The sequence below is a fragment of the Micromesistius poutassou genome (assembly GCF_964030765.1).
Source record: "Micromesistius poutassou genome assembly, chromosome: 8".
Taxonomy (NCBI): Eukaryota; Metazoa; Chordata; class Actinopteri; order Gadiformes; family Gadidae; genus Micromesistius; species Micromesistius poutassou.
In genome coordinates, this window is record NC_140278.1 from 17159684 (window position 1) to 17176527 (window position 16844).

At 43.9% G+C, this 16844-nt stretch overlaps 1 protein-coding gene across 1 annotated transcript; it reads left to right on the forward strand.

The window, feature by feature from the left end:
- The first annotated feature begins 36 nt into the window (after positions 1-36).
- nagpa (N-acetylglucosamine-1-phosphodiester alpha-N-acetylglucosaminidase) lies at positions 37-15397 on the forward strand. Its single transcript, XM_084472118.1, has 12 exons — positions 37-192; positions 1163-1368; positions 1672-1939; positions 3779-3918; positions 4323-4431; positions 5647-5775; positions 7409-7614; positions 8134-8181; positions 9176-9304; positions 9747-9878; positions 10799-10877; positions 12431-15397. Exons 1-12 carry the CDS (start codon positions 107-109, stop codon positions 12687-12689), a joined length of 1791 nt encoding a protein of 596 aa, XP_084328244.1. The 5' UTR covers positions 37-106; the 3' UTR covers positions 12690-15397.
- The last annotated feature ends 1447 nt before the right edge of the window (positions 15398-16844 follow it).

The following is a 16844-nucleotide window of genomic DNA, read 5'->3' on the forward strand; positions in this document are numbered from 1 at the left end:
AGGTGCTCACATGACGCTGTCGGGGATGTTGCGAGAGCGCCTTCAGTGAGGAGCTGTGTGTGGCTGGCAGCCCCGCACTGGTGTATTCTCTGCTGTAGATCAACATATGGCAACAGTTTCAGCAAGATGTCTGTTTATCTGGCTGCTGCTGCTATGGCTCGGGGTTTTGCATTCGGAGACCCAGCACAACAGGTGAGGTCGGCTGATTCTAGGACGGAACTTTCTTTTTTGACATGAGGATTACTGGTGCCAGTGTACAACGTCATCTTCCGCATTACTGTTAGCCTTACGCAATTTAGCCTTACTATATTAGTACTACATACCGAAAAGCGTAGCGTTTCTTTATTAGATTGATGTGCACTTATTTTAAGTTCAGTATTAATTTGTGCTTTTCATGCTTATCTACTGAAGACCCCCCCCCCCCCCCCCCACACACACACACACACACACACACACACACACACACACACACACACACACACACACACATGATTTCTTGATAATTTGGGAAAATTGTGTTGCAACATATTGACCCTGTTGAACCATGGACCTTGTCGGCCAAATACGAATGTTTCTTAGATGGCCTGAAGTTTTGCTTATCTGATCCAATGCAACATGTTCTCTGAAGAACTCGATGTAACATGCGGAAATGGCCACCAGGGGTTGATGTTTTCTGCAATTTACATCCTCTCAAATTCTTCCTGAAACCATTCACCATTTGAGTGAATAGGAAATGACCTAAAGGCAGCAGTCTATGTCTCTATGTTGAATATAATCTTTCAGATCTATTCAGTAGCAGCTATAGGCCTTAATATTCATTTCATGTTTTTTTATGGCGTGTGTGTAAATTCTTAGGATAAACAATATTATGTTATATCTATGCATGTGTTTGTGTGTGTGTGTGTGTGTGTGTGTGTGTGTGTGTGTGTGTGTGTGTGCTGTGTGCGCGTATACAATATGATATGATACGTTTTAGAGGTGAAACAATCGTGTTTCCTTTCTGAAACCTCCATTTGCACACATTAGTAAGGTGGTTATTTTACACTGGTGCAAATAGGGGATCAACAATGGGTTGTAATATATCAACAATGTGTGCACCATGTCTTATTTAGGTGTTGTGAATGATCATCCTTGACTGATCCTCTCGTGTGGTCTCTTCCAGGGTCTCCATGAACGATGACCTTCTTCTGCCGTACGCCAAGCGCCATGGCTCCGCCCACTCTCACCGGCATATCAGAGACTGCCAGTCCGTCATCCACGGCAACGTGACCTACGAGACCTGGCCCTCCAGCCAGCACGGGGGCGTGCCGGTGGCGGAGTCCTCCATGTTTGTATCAGACGTTCATGGCACGACGCGATGGACATACGGTCAGTTAGGTTTTTGCAGGAAAAGCAATAAATCAATAAATAAAGATTGATTGATCGATTGAACGATGTACAAGTAGGATTAAAGTGGGCCAATAACAAGAAAATATATGAGTCAGGATCGCGTGAGTACTCAAACAATATATGTACGTATGTGTAGATATCTATATCTATATATTACAGTATACTGTGTCCATCCCACATTGTGTAGAAATGGACGATTTGCTTCTGAATTCAAAGTGCCGTTCCAAACAGTCAAACTCCTGGTCATCCTCACGTCTGCATTTACATTCATTCCATTCTCAGGTCACGTGACCACGGTCCACGACCCCCTGAGGACTCTGTCGGTCCTGGAGCCGGGAGGACCGGGGGGTTGCGGGTTCAACCACCGGGCCAAGGTGGAGGAGACGGCGGCGGCAGCGGGGTGCCTGTTCTCCCAGAACGCGGGCTTCTTCAACACCAGCAAGGGCCAGTGTCTGGGCAACATCGTGAGCGACGGCAGGCTGGTGCGGGACAGCGGCGGGGTCCAGAACGCACAGTTCGGCATCCGAAAGGACGGGACCCTGGTGTTGGGGTAGGAGGGGGGGCGGCCAGGGACCAAACACACGGCCTGAGTTGGTAGCACATGACATTGGTGTCCTTGTTACAGTTCATGTTACAAGAGATTACTGTGTAATCATTTTGTGTAATCAAGAATCATTTTCTTATCGCGCGTGTGTAACAATATTTCCCGATTACCCATACGGAAGGACACTGTAATAACAGGTTGTTCCATACGTGGTAACATCTTTGTTACATGATTTTACACGTACGATTGTTACAGTAAACAGGACACTATAATGTCATTGGTTTTTAGTTTCGGTTTCTAGGGCCCAGGAAATTACAGGGGTAAGGGTGTTTGACTCCCGAAACGTTTAGTCTTTTAAATTAATGGTAGCTTGTGCCCTAGAAGTCTTGCCTTTAATGGAGCCAGGATAGTATAGAAGTAAGGGTTATTTGTCCCACTCCCATGTGCACAGTGTACCTGTGGGCGTCCCTGAGCAGGATGCCCTCAGCCCTACCTGAGCTCTCAGCCATCTGAGCTGCAGGGAGAGAGAAAGGCTTGGCTGTTATTATCCTCTCCTTTTACCATTTTCATTTTGAAACACAACTGTCGACAGCAGGAGAAACCCAAGACTAGCAACATACACTCTGATAGGTGATAGCCATCACAATCCACCGGCTCCTTTGGGAAAAACAAGCCATTCACTGTGAAGGGTAAGGTAGACATACACTGTCCCCATATGTCCTGTCATTCTAGAAAGGGGTTCAGGGGTAAAGGTGCAAATGGTCAGGTTGGTTCCTGCCTTATCTGAGCCAAGCAATGCAAAGTTGAAAACGGTCAGGTTAGTTCCTGTTTCCTCCGAGACAAGCAATGCAAAGTGTTGAAACTGTCTGGGGTTAGGTAACCGCCGGGCTGGCTTGATGCCTATGCTGGATAATGGATGTTGTGCGCAGCAGTCTAGATGAGAAGCAGGTGTGAGTTTTAGATTTAGAGTTCTAGTTGCTCTGTTCATACCAATAAATGATCTTCCTTTATTACAACTTTTGAAAGGGGAGTACATATTTATGGTTAAACCATCTTTCAATGCAAAGTCTTAAGATTGAGTCTATTTTCATGGATCCTTTGTGTAGATCTTTCATAACTGTAGCCAAAATAACATTTGAAGATTGGTAACAGTTTTATTACCAGTTTTATTACCAGCTCATCCACTTATATTAGTTTCTGTCTTTGAGGAAGGGTCACAAGTGCAGCATTGCAGTTTTTTCCTTCCTCTTTCAAACACGCCAGCCAGACCCATGAATTTTTCCACATTGTTCTTGTTTTTCATAATTTTATGCGTTATTTGATGACTTGCTACAAGAGAAAGCTGGTCAGTTAGCTCGCAATGACGCACCATAGATTGTATGGAAAAGGGCCAATCTCAATGGTTAAAGTTTAAGATGAAAAAGTGGTTAAACATCAACACATGGTATTCACAGTCTAAGAAAGTGTTCTTCTGCTTGTATTTGTAGCATGGTTAAAGATTGAATTAACTTCTACTGCTGTTAAATCCATTACTTACTTACTTGCTACTCTCAGTGGTATTGCTAATTGTTACCACTAGTAATAATTGTATTCCCTTTAAATTATGTTTCTGTTTGTTTAATTTACAATCAACCTACTTCACTAATATAACTCAAAAAATGGTCTCAATCGTTTGATGAACAGATGGGCCTAATTTAGTTTAAAACGTACTTCACTCTAGAAATGGTATTACTGCCAAGACACCTCTGATTCCTCTTCATCCTGTTTGGAGGTTTTCACCAACAGAGATTTTCCCCGTTGGGGATAATAACACTGTTTCTCTCTCTTGTTGACCTGCCTCCCCAGGTACCTATCAGAAGATGATGTCACGGACCAGGTGAACCCACTGGTCCAGCTGGTCAGTGGGGTGGTGTGGCTGCTGAGGAAAGGCCAGGTTTACATCAACCAGAGCTTGCAGGCAGAGTGCGACAAAACCCAGGAGACAGGTACCAGGAACCCAGCTTTCATACCAGCACTACACCATACCTAACAGACTGCTAGATAGTGCAGGTACCAACAATACAATACGCAGACCTAGTCCCCTACCATATTGTGGGTTGTACGTTGTCCTAGCAGAGGAAGCTATCCACACACACACACACACATGCATAGCAAGGGACTAATAAAAGCTAAAGAAAGGCTTTGGGTGAACACGAAATACAGACCTTAGATGAGAGACTAAGATAAATTTGTATTCCTCATGCATTTTTCCAGTCAGCAAATCCCACTGAGATAAGTTAGAGATTAAGAGATGAGTCTGGAGAGAGCGATACAAGAAGGGTATTCCCATAAGACAGGTCGTTCAAGTGATACACGTTCCTCTAAACTCTGGGCTGTTCTTTTCCGACAGGGTCGTTGCACAGTTTTGTGGATGTGGTGTCGGGCCGGACGGCCATTGGACACGACGCAAAGGGCAACGTGGTCCTGTTCCATGTAGACGGACAGACGGGTGTTAGAGGGTGAGCTGACAATTGACTTTCCATTGATGACTAGTCCTGAGTGAAAGCCTATTGTTGTGGCTCCTGGTTTCGTAGTAGCACTATATATATACATGACAAAGGGTAGGCCCTGTGCCTTAGGGTTATTTGCAGGATCTTCAATACTCATAAATAAACCAGCAGAGGTTGTGAGTGTGATTAGCCATTACAGGCCATTCCTGGCCTGGGACCTGACGGTGAAATAGGGGCCATTTACATTGTCCCTTATTCCCTAAGAATTTAAAGAAAAATGTAATCCCCTAACCTCTGGTGTCAAACAAAGTGAGAGGATACTGCATCTGTTGTGGTTGCCCGCTAAATGGATTAGTGGTAGCAGTAGTGGTAGTAGTATGTGTGGCAGTAGTAGTAGTAGTTGCGGTCTTGGACAGACATAAATAGGAAGCAAAGAACATCAGCAGTCTAATTGATGGATGGAGTCCAGCTAAATGGGAAGTGGCACCAGATTCAATAAGCTTCTAGATTTATCTCCCCTGACTCAATAGGACCTGTCCGCCCTGTCCCCCCAAAGACCCGCCCAGCGATCAATTCCCATTGATCCGGACTTCCACACACCCCGTTGTGGTGGACCATCAGTCACCCTTGGAGGGATGCATGTGTTTGTGTTAAAGATCCGTCTTTGGTTAGCACTGCGTGGCTGCGTGTCCCGACTTGTCGGGGGGCCTCTCCCCACACACCCAGCTGATCTGGGATCAATACCATGTCCAAGGCAGATCAATAATAGCCTCCCTCAGGGAGCCAGCTCTCTGCCCTTCAGGGGCCAGGCACGAGGGCCCGGGACCTTCAGGGGGATCCTCCTATTAGGGGGGGATTGTTCGGCAAAAGGCAGCTGCGTACGTATGTGTGAGCTCTTGTTTTGACTGAAGAGATGAGGATGATGATACTGAAAAATTTACATTTTTAACCAAATGATGTTGAGATGAGACACAACGTTGCTCTGGACATCAAATGAACAGAAAACGTTTACAGAATAGGGTTTCAGAATAGAACAAATGTATTTTTCCAATTTGGTTTAAATATACCAACTGGAATTAAACATTTCATCAGTTTCATCGTGTTTTCTTCTGTGTATGTATTATGGAGATATATATATGATATATATATATTATATATATATATATATATATATATATATATATATATATATATATAAAGCTGTTCTTTGTCTCTATTTAACAGCATGAGTTTGTGGGAGGTGGCAGATTTCCTCAAGAAAAATGGAGTTGTCAATGCAATCAATCTGGATGGAGGCGGGTCTGCTACCTTCGTGGTCAACAGCTCATTGGCCAGCTACCCTTCAGATCACTGGTAAGTAAAATGCTAAGCCAAGCATGGGCTTTTATTCCATTATGTTTACAAAGGATTGGCCGTCTCCTTTATTCTGTACAATGGAAGACCTGACATTATAAGGGATTAAATGGGATATGAATGCAGATTTACTACTAAGTATTCTGTACATTTAATTAGAACGCAGATTTAGTTATATCATCTCCTTATCCTTCCTGATCCTTACTCCTCTTCTTTCTTCTCCTTTTTCTGTCCTTTCCTATCCCCAACCTCTCATCTGCTTCTCCCCTTCTCCCACCCCACCCTCCTCTCATTCGACGCTGTAGACCATACAATACTTTTGGACAGATTAGAAAACTGGGTGGGGCTTTCAGGCACAGTCTTACATTGGTTTAGGTCCTACCTATAAAATAGGAACTACTTTGTTTCCATTGGTGACTTTGTATCAGAATCAACAAACGTGACATGTGGAGTCCCACAAGGTTCGATCTTAGGACCCTCTTTTTTCAACATCTACATGCTCCCACTAGGGCAAATCATGCAAAATAACAATATTGACCATCATTGCTATGTTGATGACACGCAAATCTATGTATCGCTATCACCAAATGACTATCAGCCCATAGATCTTTTGTACCAGTGCATTGAGTAAGTCAAAGACTGGATGTGCCAAAATTTCCTTCAAATAAATGAGAACAAAACCGAGATAATTGTATTTGGTGCTAAAATGGAAAGACTTAAAGTAACCCAACACCTTCACTCTCTGTCCCTGAAAATGTCAATCAAAGCCAGAAATCTAGGGGTTATCATGGATTCTGATTTACTTTTCGACAGTCACATCAAATCAGTTACAAAATCGGCATATTATCACCTTAAAAACGTAGCAAGACTTAGAGGGCTCATGTCCACCGAAGACTTACAAAAACGTATACATGCCTTTATCACTAGTAAGCTTGATTACTGCAATGGTCTCCTTACAGGTCTCCCAAAAAAACCTCTAAGGCAACTATAGCTTGTTCAGAATGCTGCTGCTAGAGTTCTAACAAAGACCAAAAAGTTTGAACATATTACACCAATTCTTAAATCGTTACATTGGCTCCCTGTATGTCAGAGAATTGATTTTAAAATGATGTTGCTAACCTATAAATCCCTACATGGTTTAGGGCCAAAATATTTAACTGATATGCTTCCACTACATAAGCCTTCTAGACCACTAAGATCTTCTGAGACCAATCTGTTAATTTTCCCCAGAGTCAACACGAAACAAGGGAAAGCAGGATTTAGCTACTATGCAACAAATAGCTGGAATAAACTCCCTGAGGATTTAAGACTTGCCCCAACTCTGACAGCTTTTAAAACAAGACTTAAAACTTTTATGTTTGCTTTAGCTTTCTGCTAAATCTTAAATCTACAATGCTTTTTTTAACTTTCTATCTATTTTTATTTTATTACTTAAATGCTTTTTTTTTTTTTTAACTTTGCCTTTCATTTTCATTTTTCTACTTATCTATTATTTTCTTTTTATTGTATGACAATGTTTATATGTGAAGCACTTTGAGTCTGCCTTGTGTATGAAAAGTGCTATATAAATAAAGTTGCTTTGCCTTGCCTCTCTGCCCCCCCCCCCCCCCACACACACACACACACGTTGTAGTACGCCAGACGCTAGGTGGCGCTGTGCGCGGGCCGTCTCCACCATCCTGTGCGTCCACCCTCGCCGCTGCCAGCCCCGGGACTGCAGCGGGCACGGGGAGTGCTTGCAGGGGGTCTGCCGGTGCCTGGAGGGCTGGCGGGGGTCCGGCTGTGAGGGTCTGGTGTGCCAGCCCCCGGCCTGCGGGCCTCACGGCGTCTGCACCAGCGGTGAGCGATGTTCGGGGGAGGGGGGCAGTAAAACTAGGTTGAACAGAGAAAAGGTGATTTGTTTTGGTGTGTGTTGTTAGTCCACCGCTCCTTTTTAAATGGGTTGTACCATTCGGTAAAGGACAGGGGTTTTCTTGGACTGTGGGGCGTGACCCCCAAGGGAGTAAGCAGACATCCACTAGACGCCTGGTTTCTTTGTGTCGGACAAGTTCTGTACTGCCGCCTTGAAGTTGACTATTTAGTCGATTAGCAGGTGCTTTTGGAGTGAAGGTCAAATACATCTGTGTTCAGGTCTGGGTGAAACAGACCTGAACACAGATGTAGGTCTTTTTGGGGACAGGTCAGGGGTTAGCTTTTGCTCATGGATGCCTACATGTATGCCTGCTGATATTTGGGCCCGTGCCCAGTCAGTGTTTGAGTATTTTACATTGATGCGCAAAGAGAACGCTGGGTAAGGTTTTTTGACGTATGGGATGTTAAAAATGCACATGTTTTAATGTCTTGGATCATGCCTTTCAGGAGGATGCGCGTGTGATGCTGGTTGGAGGGGACACAACTGCAGTGAAGGTAAAATACATCAAGACAATCACACATTCAGTCCCACACATAGAGTTGAGCAATATTATGTGATAACTGAGAATATATATATATGTATAAATTGATGGTTTCATATTTTAATGAAACGTCTATACAAGTTCTCATGGTACCCTGGTTGTCTTATGATAAAAATATGTTTCCTGAATGGTATTATAGCTATCAAAATAAATGTTTGGAAGTACTTGAGACGAAGGACAAGCTCTAGTTCTCCTTAAATAACCATATACTTAATAAAACACACTTGCATAATTCCCGGGAATTATGACTTGCTATGATCATTTGTGTGACATTACCCAGCCCTAACGGAGAAGTCCATGATCTACGTTTGTAAAACCTACAAAGTTTTCCGTTCAGAGGGCACATGCTCATCGTTTGATCAGAGATTAAATTGACTGCAGACTTACATTTCAGTCTTCATGGACCCACTCGAAGTTCTGGCGAGCTGTGCAAAATCCACTCAAAAGAATATGCTTACTGCAGGCTAGAAAATGTTACAGTTGCACAGTTATACAGTTGCAACTTTATGGTCATTTGCAGCCCTGATAGTAAACACACACACACACACACACACACACACACACACACACACAGAGGCTGATCTAAGAAGATAGACACAGGATGGATGGTTGTAGTGTTGGGTTAAGCAGTGGAAAATTCCTAGCTGTTGAGCAAATCAGGAAACGCACAAGTGGGTTCTGGCTGAAATAGACGAGAAATACAGAGCTGGTTGAGAGCGAGAGATAGATTATGTATGCTGAAGACCGATAGCGATGTAGAGCGGTGATTGTATAAATTACCTTTCAAGTATCAGGGAATTCATGTAAGTTATCTTAGCCAAATATGGATGTGAGAGTCCTGTTGGACTGCAATCTGTATTTGTTTACCTAGTCTCTCTCTCTCTCTCTCTCTCTCTCTCTCTCTCTCTCTCTCTCTCTCTCTCTCTCTCTCTCTCTCTCTCTGACAGAATGTATGCAAGGTTTCTACGGCGACGGCTGCAATCAAACGTGTGCCTGTGCCAATGGCGGTTCATGTGACCCCGTCCACGGACGCTGCACATGCCGCCCAGGTTTCCATAGTGACCTGTGTCAACAAGGTGCGCCTCTTCAAAACACACTCACTCACCCTTTGTCTCTCCTTTTCTCTGGATTTCCTCTTTCTTTCCGAGTGCATTTTTTTTTCACTTTATTATTTTATTATTTACTTTATTTGACATCCTCTACTTATATTTTTAATTGCATGAATCCATCTTTCTCTTCTTCTCCTTTCTCTTTATCCCCATCTCTCTCTTCTTTATCTCTTACCCCTGATGGTCTCTTCTATGTTTTCACTCTTGCTCGGCTGTCTTGTTTGCCAAAGGCAGTTCCTCATCTTCTAAAACAAACCGTCATTGTGGTTCCTCACGTGACTCGATTATGCCGACAGGCTCTCTCTCGCTCCATCTGCTTTTCTTTTCTTCTTTGTCGTTGTCTTGTCCTCCGTCTCACCGTGTCTCCGTCTGTCTCCTCATCCTCTCTCTGTCTCCATGTCTCTGCCAGAGTGTCCCCTGGGTTTCCACGGTGCTTCCTGTTCTGAGGAGTGTCACTGTGAGGACCAGTGCCCCTGCGACCCGCAGACAGGAAGTTGTACCAACCCACTGCAGGAAGCGGTAAACCTGACCTTACAGAGAGGTATGTGTCTGACACACGTGCAAACGCACTTTGTGTTGAAACTTTAAATGTGTATATGAGAGATCATGCGATCACGTGTTCTGCAATAGGCAGAAATTTCCTCTTCTGGTAAAAAACAACAACACACATGCATAGCCATAGAGTAGCCCCACACACATTCTGTAGATATATGTATATTATCAGTTAATATAACACTATGAACTGCCTGCTTGATGTCCTGAAAATGTATGTAAAGCTTTCTTGACCTTGGTAAGTTCTCTTTCTGGCCCATGTCAAGAGTCTCCTTTTTTGCCTTTTCCTAACGACAAAAGCAGTGAGAGGGCAGTTGGTGCTCTGATTATGGTTACCATGGTGACCTGGCAGGGAACCCTGCCCTCCTCAGTGCAGTGGGTAGCAATGAAGTAGGCCTCTGCAGTCTCTCCTGCAGAGGCCTGATGTTTCTATGGAAACAGAACCGGCAGAATTACTTCCTGGTTACAGTCTGTGATCTGAATGTATTGTTATTGGAATGGTATTGTATTTTATTGTATTGTCATCATTTTTTTGAATGGATTATGTATACCACCCTTATAGGAGGTGACCTGTGAACTAAAACTGGTTCATAATAACGACTTCATGTTTATAGCACCTTTCGATAGAAGGTTCCAAAGTGCTTCACCAAATAATAAAATACCGAACAAATAAGTCACATAACAACAGTACACAATTCTAAGATAACAAACCATACACAGTAAGTATCCAGTAATAAAAACGTCACACAGTAAAAGCCAGCTTGTAAAGATGAGTCGAAAGGAGCACAATAAAGCAGGGGACAGACCGGGCTAGCCTGATCTGCTTCAAAACAAGTTGAGTGTCTTAAGATAATATTGACCTTCTCCAGGGGGTGGTTATTTACTTGTGCGTTGTCCTCCTCTCCACAGCCGGACACTGTTTAGCCAGAAAGATGTTTACCACCTGGAGACAGGAGGAGGCCTCGGGGAACACGCCGTACCTGACAGAGTGAGTGTCCCGAACAATCCGAAGGTTCACAATCGGAGAGGCTTCCTTTAGAAGGCGTGATGCATGCCGTGAACCTCTGTTGTTACACACAGCTAATATGACCACCGGACCGTCAGAAGGGTGTTACGGTACGACACACTGCATTCATTCCCACGCAGGGGGAACCGGGAGGGTCCGTTAGCAAAGTTAGTCACAGTACAACGATGAGACCGGTCAAACACAGACCCGTTGTTGGTTGTGCACCAGTGAGGCAGCCGTGGAGTACACCAGGTCGCGGGATTTATAATCTAATTTGGATTATGCATTTGGGGGATTTTAACTATTAACTTCTATGCATTGTATTTTTCCATTAAAAGTTCACAAATTAGAACTCAGGTTTCGAAACCGTTGACATAACCTCTGGTGTCACCCCTCTTTATAAACTGCTCTGCTGGGAGCTAAGCAGGCTGGGAGCTAAATCACATCTCAGTCCGCACACGCAGCCGCTGTGTTGAAGTGGTGTGTTTAGTGCTCACTCTGAGCCGCGTGGCGGTGGCCCCGAGAGTGCGAGCCACCACCGCGGCAGGGCCCACGTCTTCATTAGCATCCATAAACCATTCACATGCAAGTTAGAGATTGTTCGCCGTCACCATGGTTGCCTGCGTGAAGGGCTCTCGGCTCACAGATGGAGAGTCAGACCCCCACCCCCGCCCTCCCCGACTCCACTCCGCTCGGTTCCCTTTCTTTCTCCCTCTCTTTCGTTCCACTGCGTTTCTCTCTCTCGCTCCATGTTCTCTTTGTAAATGAGACGGTCGATTAGGACAGTAAGATATGACGGATGGCGTGGCGGCTGCCGGGGAGCGGTATATGCATTAATCACAGGGTGCTATAAACTATGGCAACGTTCAGCTATGAAATACAGCAACAATCAATGCCTTGCTTGCACATTCACCCGAGTGGTTATGGCCCATGTTTATGTATGTCCAGCCCGTTGTGGGAACACGATAGCCGACCTTTGGCAGACAATAACACTTGAATTTTAGCACCAGAGGCAATAAAAAGCAAGCTAAACAAATAATGAATACAGGGCATAGCTTTCTAAATTCGGCAGTGGATTTTTGAATAACAAGAATGTCAGAGGATTGACCGACGAGACTATCATCCTCTTAGATTTAGTATATCCATGAATGTAGTTGTGTTGTATACATCAGCATTTCCATGTTGGGAGATTTATGCGCTAGTACTCCATGATTGTAGTTCTCTACCATGTCCCAGTATTCACTGGTTGTAGTTCTCTACCATGTCCCAGTATTCACTGGTTGTAGTTCTCTACCATGTCCCAGTATTCACTGGTTGTAGTTCTCTACCATGTCCCAGTATTCACTGGTTGTAGTTCTCTACCATGTCCCAGTATTCACTGGTTGTAGTTCTCTACCATGTACCAGTATTCACTGGTTGTAGTTCTCTACCATGTCCCAGTATTCACTGGTTGTAGTTCTCTACCATGTACCAGTATTCATTGGTTGTAGTTCTTTGTATCAAATCAAACTAAAGAGCCTGCTCTCTCTCTCCAGGCAAACGTGGCTGATCATCGCCATAGGCCTGTCTTCTCTGCTATTGGCTAGCCTGGTGGGTCACCTGAGGCGTGCGTTTCCGGCCTCCACAGGGCACGGACGCCTCTCAGATCGCCATGACTACTCCTACGTCCCCCTGACCGACATAAACAGCAGCGTGGCGGCCGGCAAAGTGTCACCACCCAGAAATGCAGGAGTGGAACCGGACGATTCGGACTCCCAGGATGAGATATGGTCTCCGCGTAGCGGTACATCCTGAGTTTGGGGTGAAAAGCTGCTCATCGGGAACAACAGACAAACAAACATGGCTGGCTCACTGTCCAAGCAGCAGACTCTAACTCTAAAGTCACTGTACTATACTGTTTGGCATGAAGACAAACTGTATTTAGTATCATTCAGGATAGAAAGTGGGATGTGCACAAAGTTAAAATAGAATAATATATATTTTTCTAACAATATCGTTCAGACACCCAGGGGGATCACCATCAGAACACACAGCGTCCAAAAATAGTGTCCTGGCAAAATTGTATTTCAATCTCTCAAACACACAAAGTATCTTCGTAACGTCTTACCATATCAAATTCCACTTACATGTCCCTTCAATATTGAACTCCCTAGGACGTGGTAATAAGGGGATCTGTGAAGCCATACATCATCGGTTCTCTGAGTGATGCAAGAAGCGTGAAGAACTGGTTCTCCGCTAAACACGGAGCAGGAGGAGGGGGGCCCCGAAAAGCACCTTTCTGCTCCCTCTGAACACCGTGGTGACAGCGCTCTCGCTCCACGCCTTGTGGCTACTCTTTGATGTTCTCCTCCACAGTGTTTGACAGCTGATCTGTGCTCAGGTCGTTGTTTACTTCTGTGAGAGGAAGCTTGCCCCAACAAAGACCAGAAGTCCCCACTCTCTTGTCTACAACTTGTGACAACACTGACAGGGTGGCGATTGTTGTCTGCTTGCTGCTATGTCGGTGGACGGCACGTAAACTTTACACCCTTACAGCCGAAGAAGAAGAAAAGAACAAGGTGTTGGGATCGATCTCTCTTGTGGATGGTGTTTTTTATTTTGATATAAAATAACTGTGTCTGTCCTGAGATGCATCATTGTACACAGAGTTGCCAGCTTTTTGTATGATGTTTCAAGTATCAAGGTCTCTGTGCCTTGTAAGGAGGTTATTCTCACAGCGCTATGACAATGTATGGTTTTGAAGTCTAAACAGTACAACTACCATCTTAATACAGGCTCAATCATTTTACCTGGATCTTACCTAGTAAATGTATGTGTTAAACCACAGAGAAAGATGTGAATATTACAATCAGGATGATTAAGGAGTGAAAATGATTGTCCAAATATGAAGGACTCTGAATGTAATGTTTATTTAGGGTGAGGCTTTTAGTTTTGCAGACATTTAAATGCCTCTCTACATGATAAGATGAATAGACATGTCTATGTATGCGTGATGAACAAGCGGTTACCTTTGTGTACACTCTACTAGGGTAATTTCCCGTTATAGTGTTTGCTTTGCGCTAATCCAAATTACAGTTGTTATGAGCTTGTCTTTCACATCACCGGTTGATGCTTTCTACAGTTAGAAAAACCGAACCACACTTTTGCGTACTTCTACAGAATATTGTATGAATTACACATCTTCCGAATATCAGAGAAAGGCGGTCTACTCCCCCTGGAGACACGTAACTGGGCCAGCCACTACTCTCATGTTGCCCGGCGTGCCTCCATATTGTCTGCCTGTGAAGACTAGACTCACGAAAACCATACAATACCTGTGTCTCCGCTGGCTACATTATCAATCCCCATCTCTGTGGACCCCTTTTCCCTTTTCAACATTGATCCGACGATGATTCATCACCAGCCTAGCTTTTATTACGTCCCTCTCACTGGTCTGATATCAGCTTTCTGAATCTAGGTGTTCACCAACTGCTGGGACGAACCATTTCACCCGCTGGAACCAACCACCGTGACCGTGTGTTATTGAAAGACGAGGACCAGGTTACATGGGTCATTATGTGTGGCTTTCTTTGTTCACGCTAGTCCGAGAAAAGCAAAGTTCTGGTGCCGTTGTTATGTGTGTTAAGGCGTTCACCTTCCTGAACTTGTAACCAGGCAGACAAAGCATTTGTTTGTCTGGGGATATCCTGGGTGATATATGGTGTTTTTTAGGACTTTGAGGTCTACAGTGCAAGACAAACCGTTCAAAACGTTTCTGTTTTCAGTACTCTCAGCAGTATTTAAATATACACATGTAAATATATGCTGGGTCAGCAGCAGCGTTGTCTAAAGCCCGCATGGAACGGCCGTTGTTTACAACATGCAGAGCTCGGCTGTGCTTCTGCAATCATCTGTGAATGCCTTGTCTCGTTTCCTCTTAGGTCCAAGAGGGCCATTCTTAATGCAACACATTGGGAGGCTTTAAGCACAACAGTTGCCCGTTAAAGGGATTGACCTCGTGGAAAAGTGAATAGCTGGTTGATTAAAGTAAACTTGGAACCTGGCTCAAGCTTTTAGTGCTGCTGTTAGTGGCAGCACTAACAGTCATTTGATGAATGGGAAAATATGCATGACATCAGGGCCCAGTTATAATTCAATAACAGACTACTTTTGACTGTGGTTGTTCAAAGACTCAGTTGAAAAGCCCATTGAAACAATAAAGTAAATGTGTTGGCCTCCTTTGCTACAAATACAACAACTTGCCAATTGTCTTGTACTGTCAAAGTTATCTTGGTCTCGTCCACATCTGGGAGAGGGGAGTGTTCACCCCTCTAGGTTAATCTCTGTGGTACATTCCTACCCACCAGCATATTTCTGAGCCGTTGACCCCTGACCTCTGCAGCCATAAAATGGAATAAAGCTCTGCATACCCTGCACTTGGCACTCTGTGAACAGAATGTGAAGCGCTATTCTGTTTGGTACTAGAAAGATTGTTTATTTTACCATTAAACATTTTTACTGAGTTTTCTGTCTTCTGTCTTGTTATGCATGATCATCTATTAGATGATGATGCATTTTTTTGTTCCTGTTTTTGTCAATCTGTCTGCAGTTGGGAGATTGTCAAGATCCTTTAAGGTCCTTTTACAGACAGGTTGAGAGGTTTCAGAAGCATGAGCAAGTGCCAAAGCTAGAGCTAGTGCAACTATTAGGTATAGGAATTAAATAAGATGGAGGTCAAGTGCAAAAGATGATGCATAACAGAACATTCTACTACTGACAGCACACAGTTGATGAGAGGTTTGCGAGAGACGGGTCTGAAGAAGCTTTGTGTGAGGATGTTCTTTGAAGACTCAATCAGAAAGAATTCCTAAAAGAAAGCCTGTATGGAATGTGTCCGACCATGTTGGATGTGTTATGCGGGTGTGTGTCAGCGCTGCTGTGTACCACAGTGAAGTGAATGCTCAACGTTAGCTTGTAGGAGCCACTGGTGACCCAGTTGCAACGCTCACTTCTCCACCGACACAACAGCCTTCAGACACTCCTCCTCTGCGTTTGTTAATGATGTCTCCGATGTATCACCTCTGGTGCAAAGTGAACGTGCCCGCCATGCACTTCTCCAGTGCATTCACACTATTAGACCAGACTATTAGTTGGTGCGGAAAAGCAGTGCCCATGTCTTGTTGGTACGGTCCAGATTTCAGTTTGGTCCTTCAGGAAACCCTTTCATCCGGGGTGATTTTTAAATACATGTCATGAATGAGCAGGTCACTCAAGCATCTTGCTCAAGGATGTCTCCAGGGAGACTTTGGACACTGGGGTATCAAACCCAGTACATTTCAACTGGAAGTCAAACGCCCTAGCCACTAAATGATCCTGCCCTTATTGTTTTAACATCACTGTCCTGAATAAGCACAGATTGTCTTCATCTGGCTACAATATGAACACCCTTTAATGAAAACATCACTAAAACTATTTTTTTTATCAGCTGAAAATGATGCTGTAAGTCAGCCAACGTTTAAAAAAAAAAAAAGGTTTTTCCATCTCTTCATACAATGAAACGTTTTTTCTTAATGCTGGGTCTTCTTCTTTCAGGTTGATTTAGTGATGTATTTCCGTGCACCCTCTTAGAGAACCGCACAGAACGCTCACTAATCCTGTTTCCATCTGCTGATAATAATAAGTCTTCTAAGGCAAGCACTCAACGTGATTGTACACAGTTGACTTGATTATGCCAATAGTTTTCTCTCTCTCTCTCTCTCTCTCTCTCTCTCTCTCTCTCGTTTCGACAAAAATATTGTTTGCATTGATAATATCCAAACAAAATGTAGATTAAATAAACAGGATCAGTTATCTGTCATCTTTTGTCATATGAAGATTAGCAACAAACAACTTCAGAATTATGGCTGGTAGTCTGTTCCGAACCAGAAACACCGACACCCATGCCAGGAATTCACCTTTACTGAGTTGTAT

Bases quoted from the DNA above. Each gene is read 5' to 3' on its own strand.
- nagpa (XM_084472118.1), top strand. From the start codon at position 107: ATGGCAACAGTTTCAGCAAGATGTCTGTTTATCTGGCTGCTGCTGCTA. The intron at 7,615-8,133 runs GTGAGCGATGTT...CATGCCTTTCAG, and splicing joins TCACGGCGTCTGCACCAGCG to GAGGATGCGCGTGTGATGCT. The intron at 8,182-9,175 runs GTAAAATACATC...TCTCTCTGACAG, and splicing joins GGGACACAACTGCAGTGAAG to AATGTATGCAAGGTTTCTAC.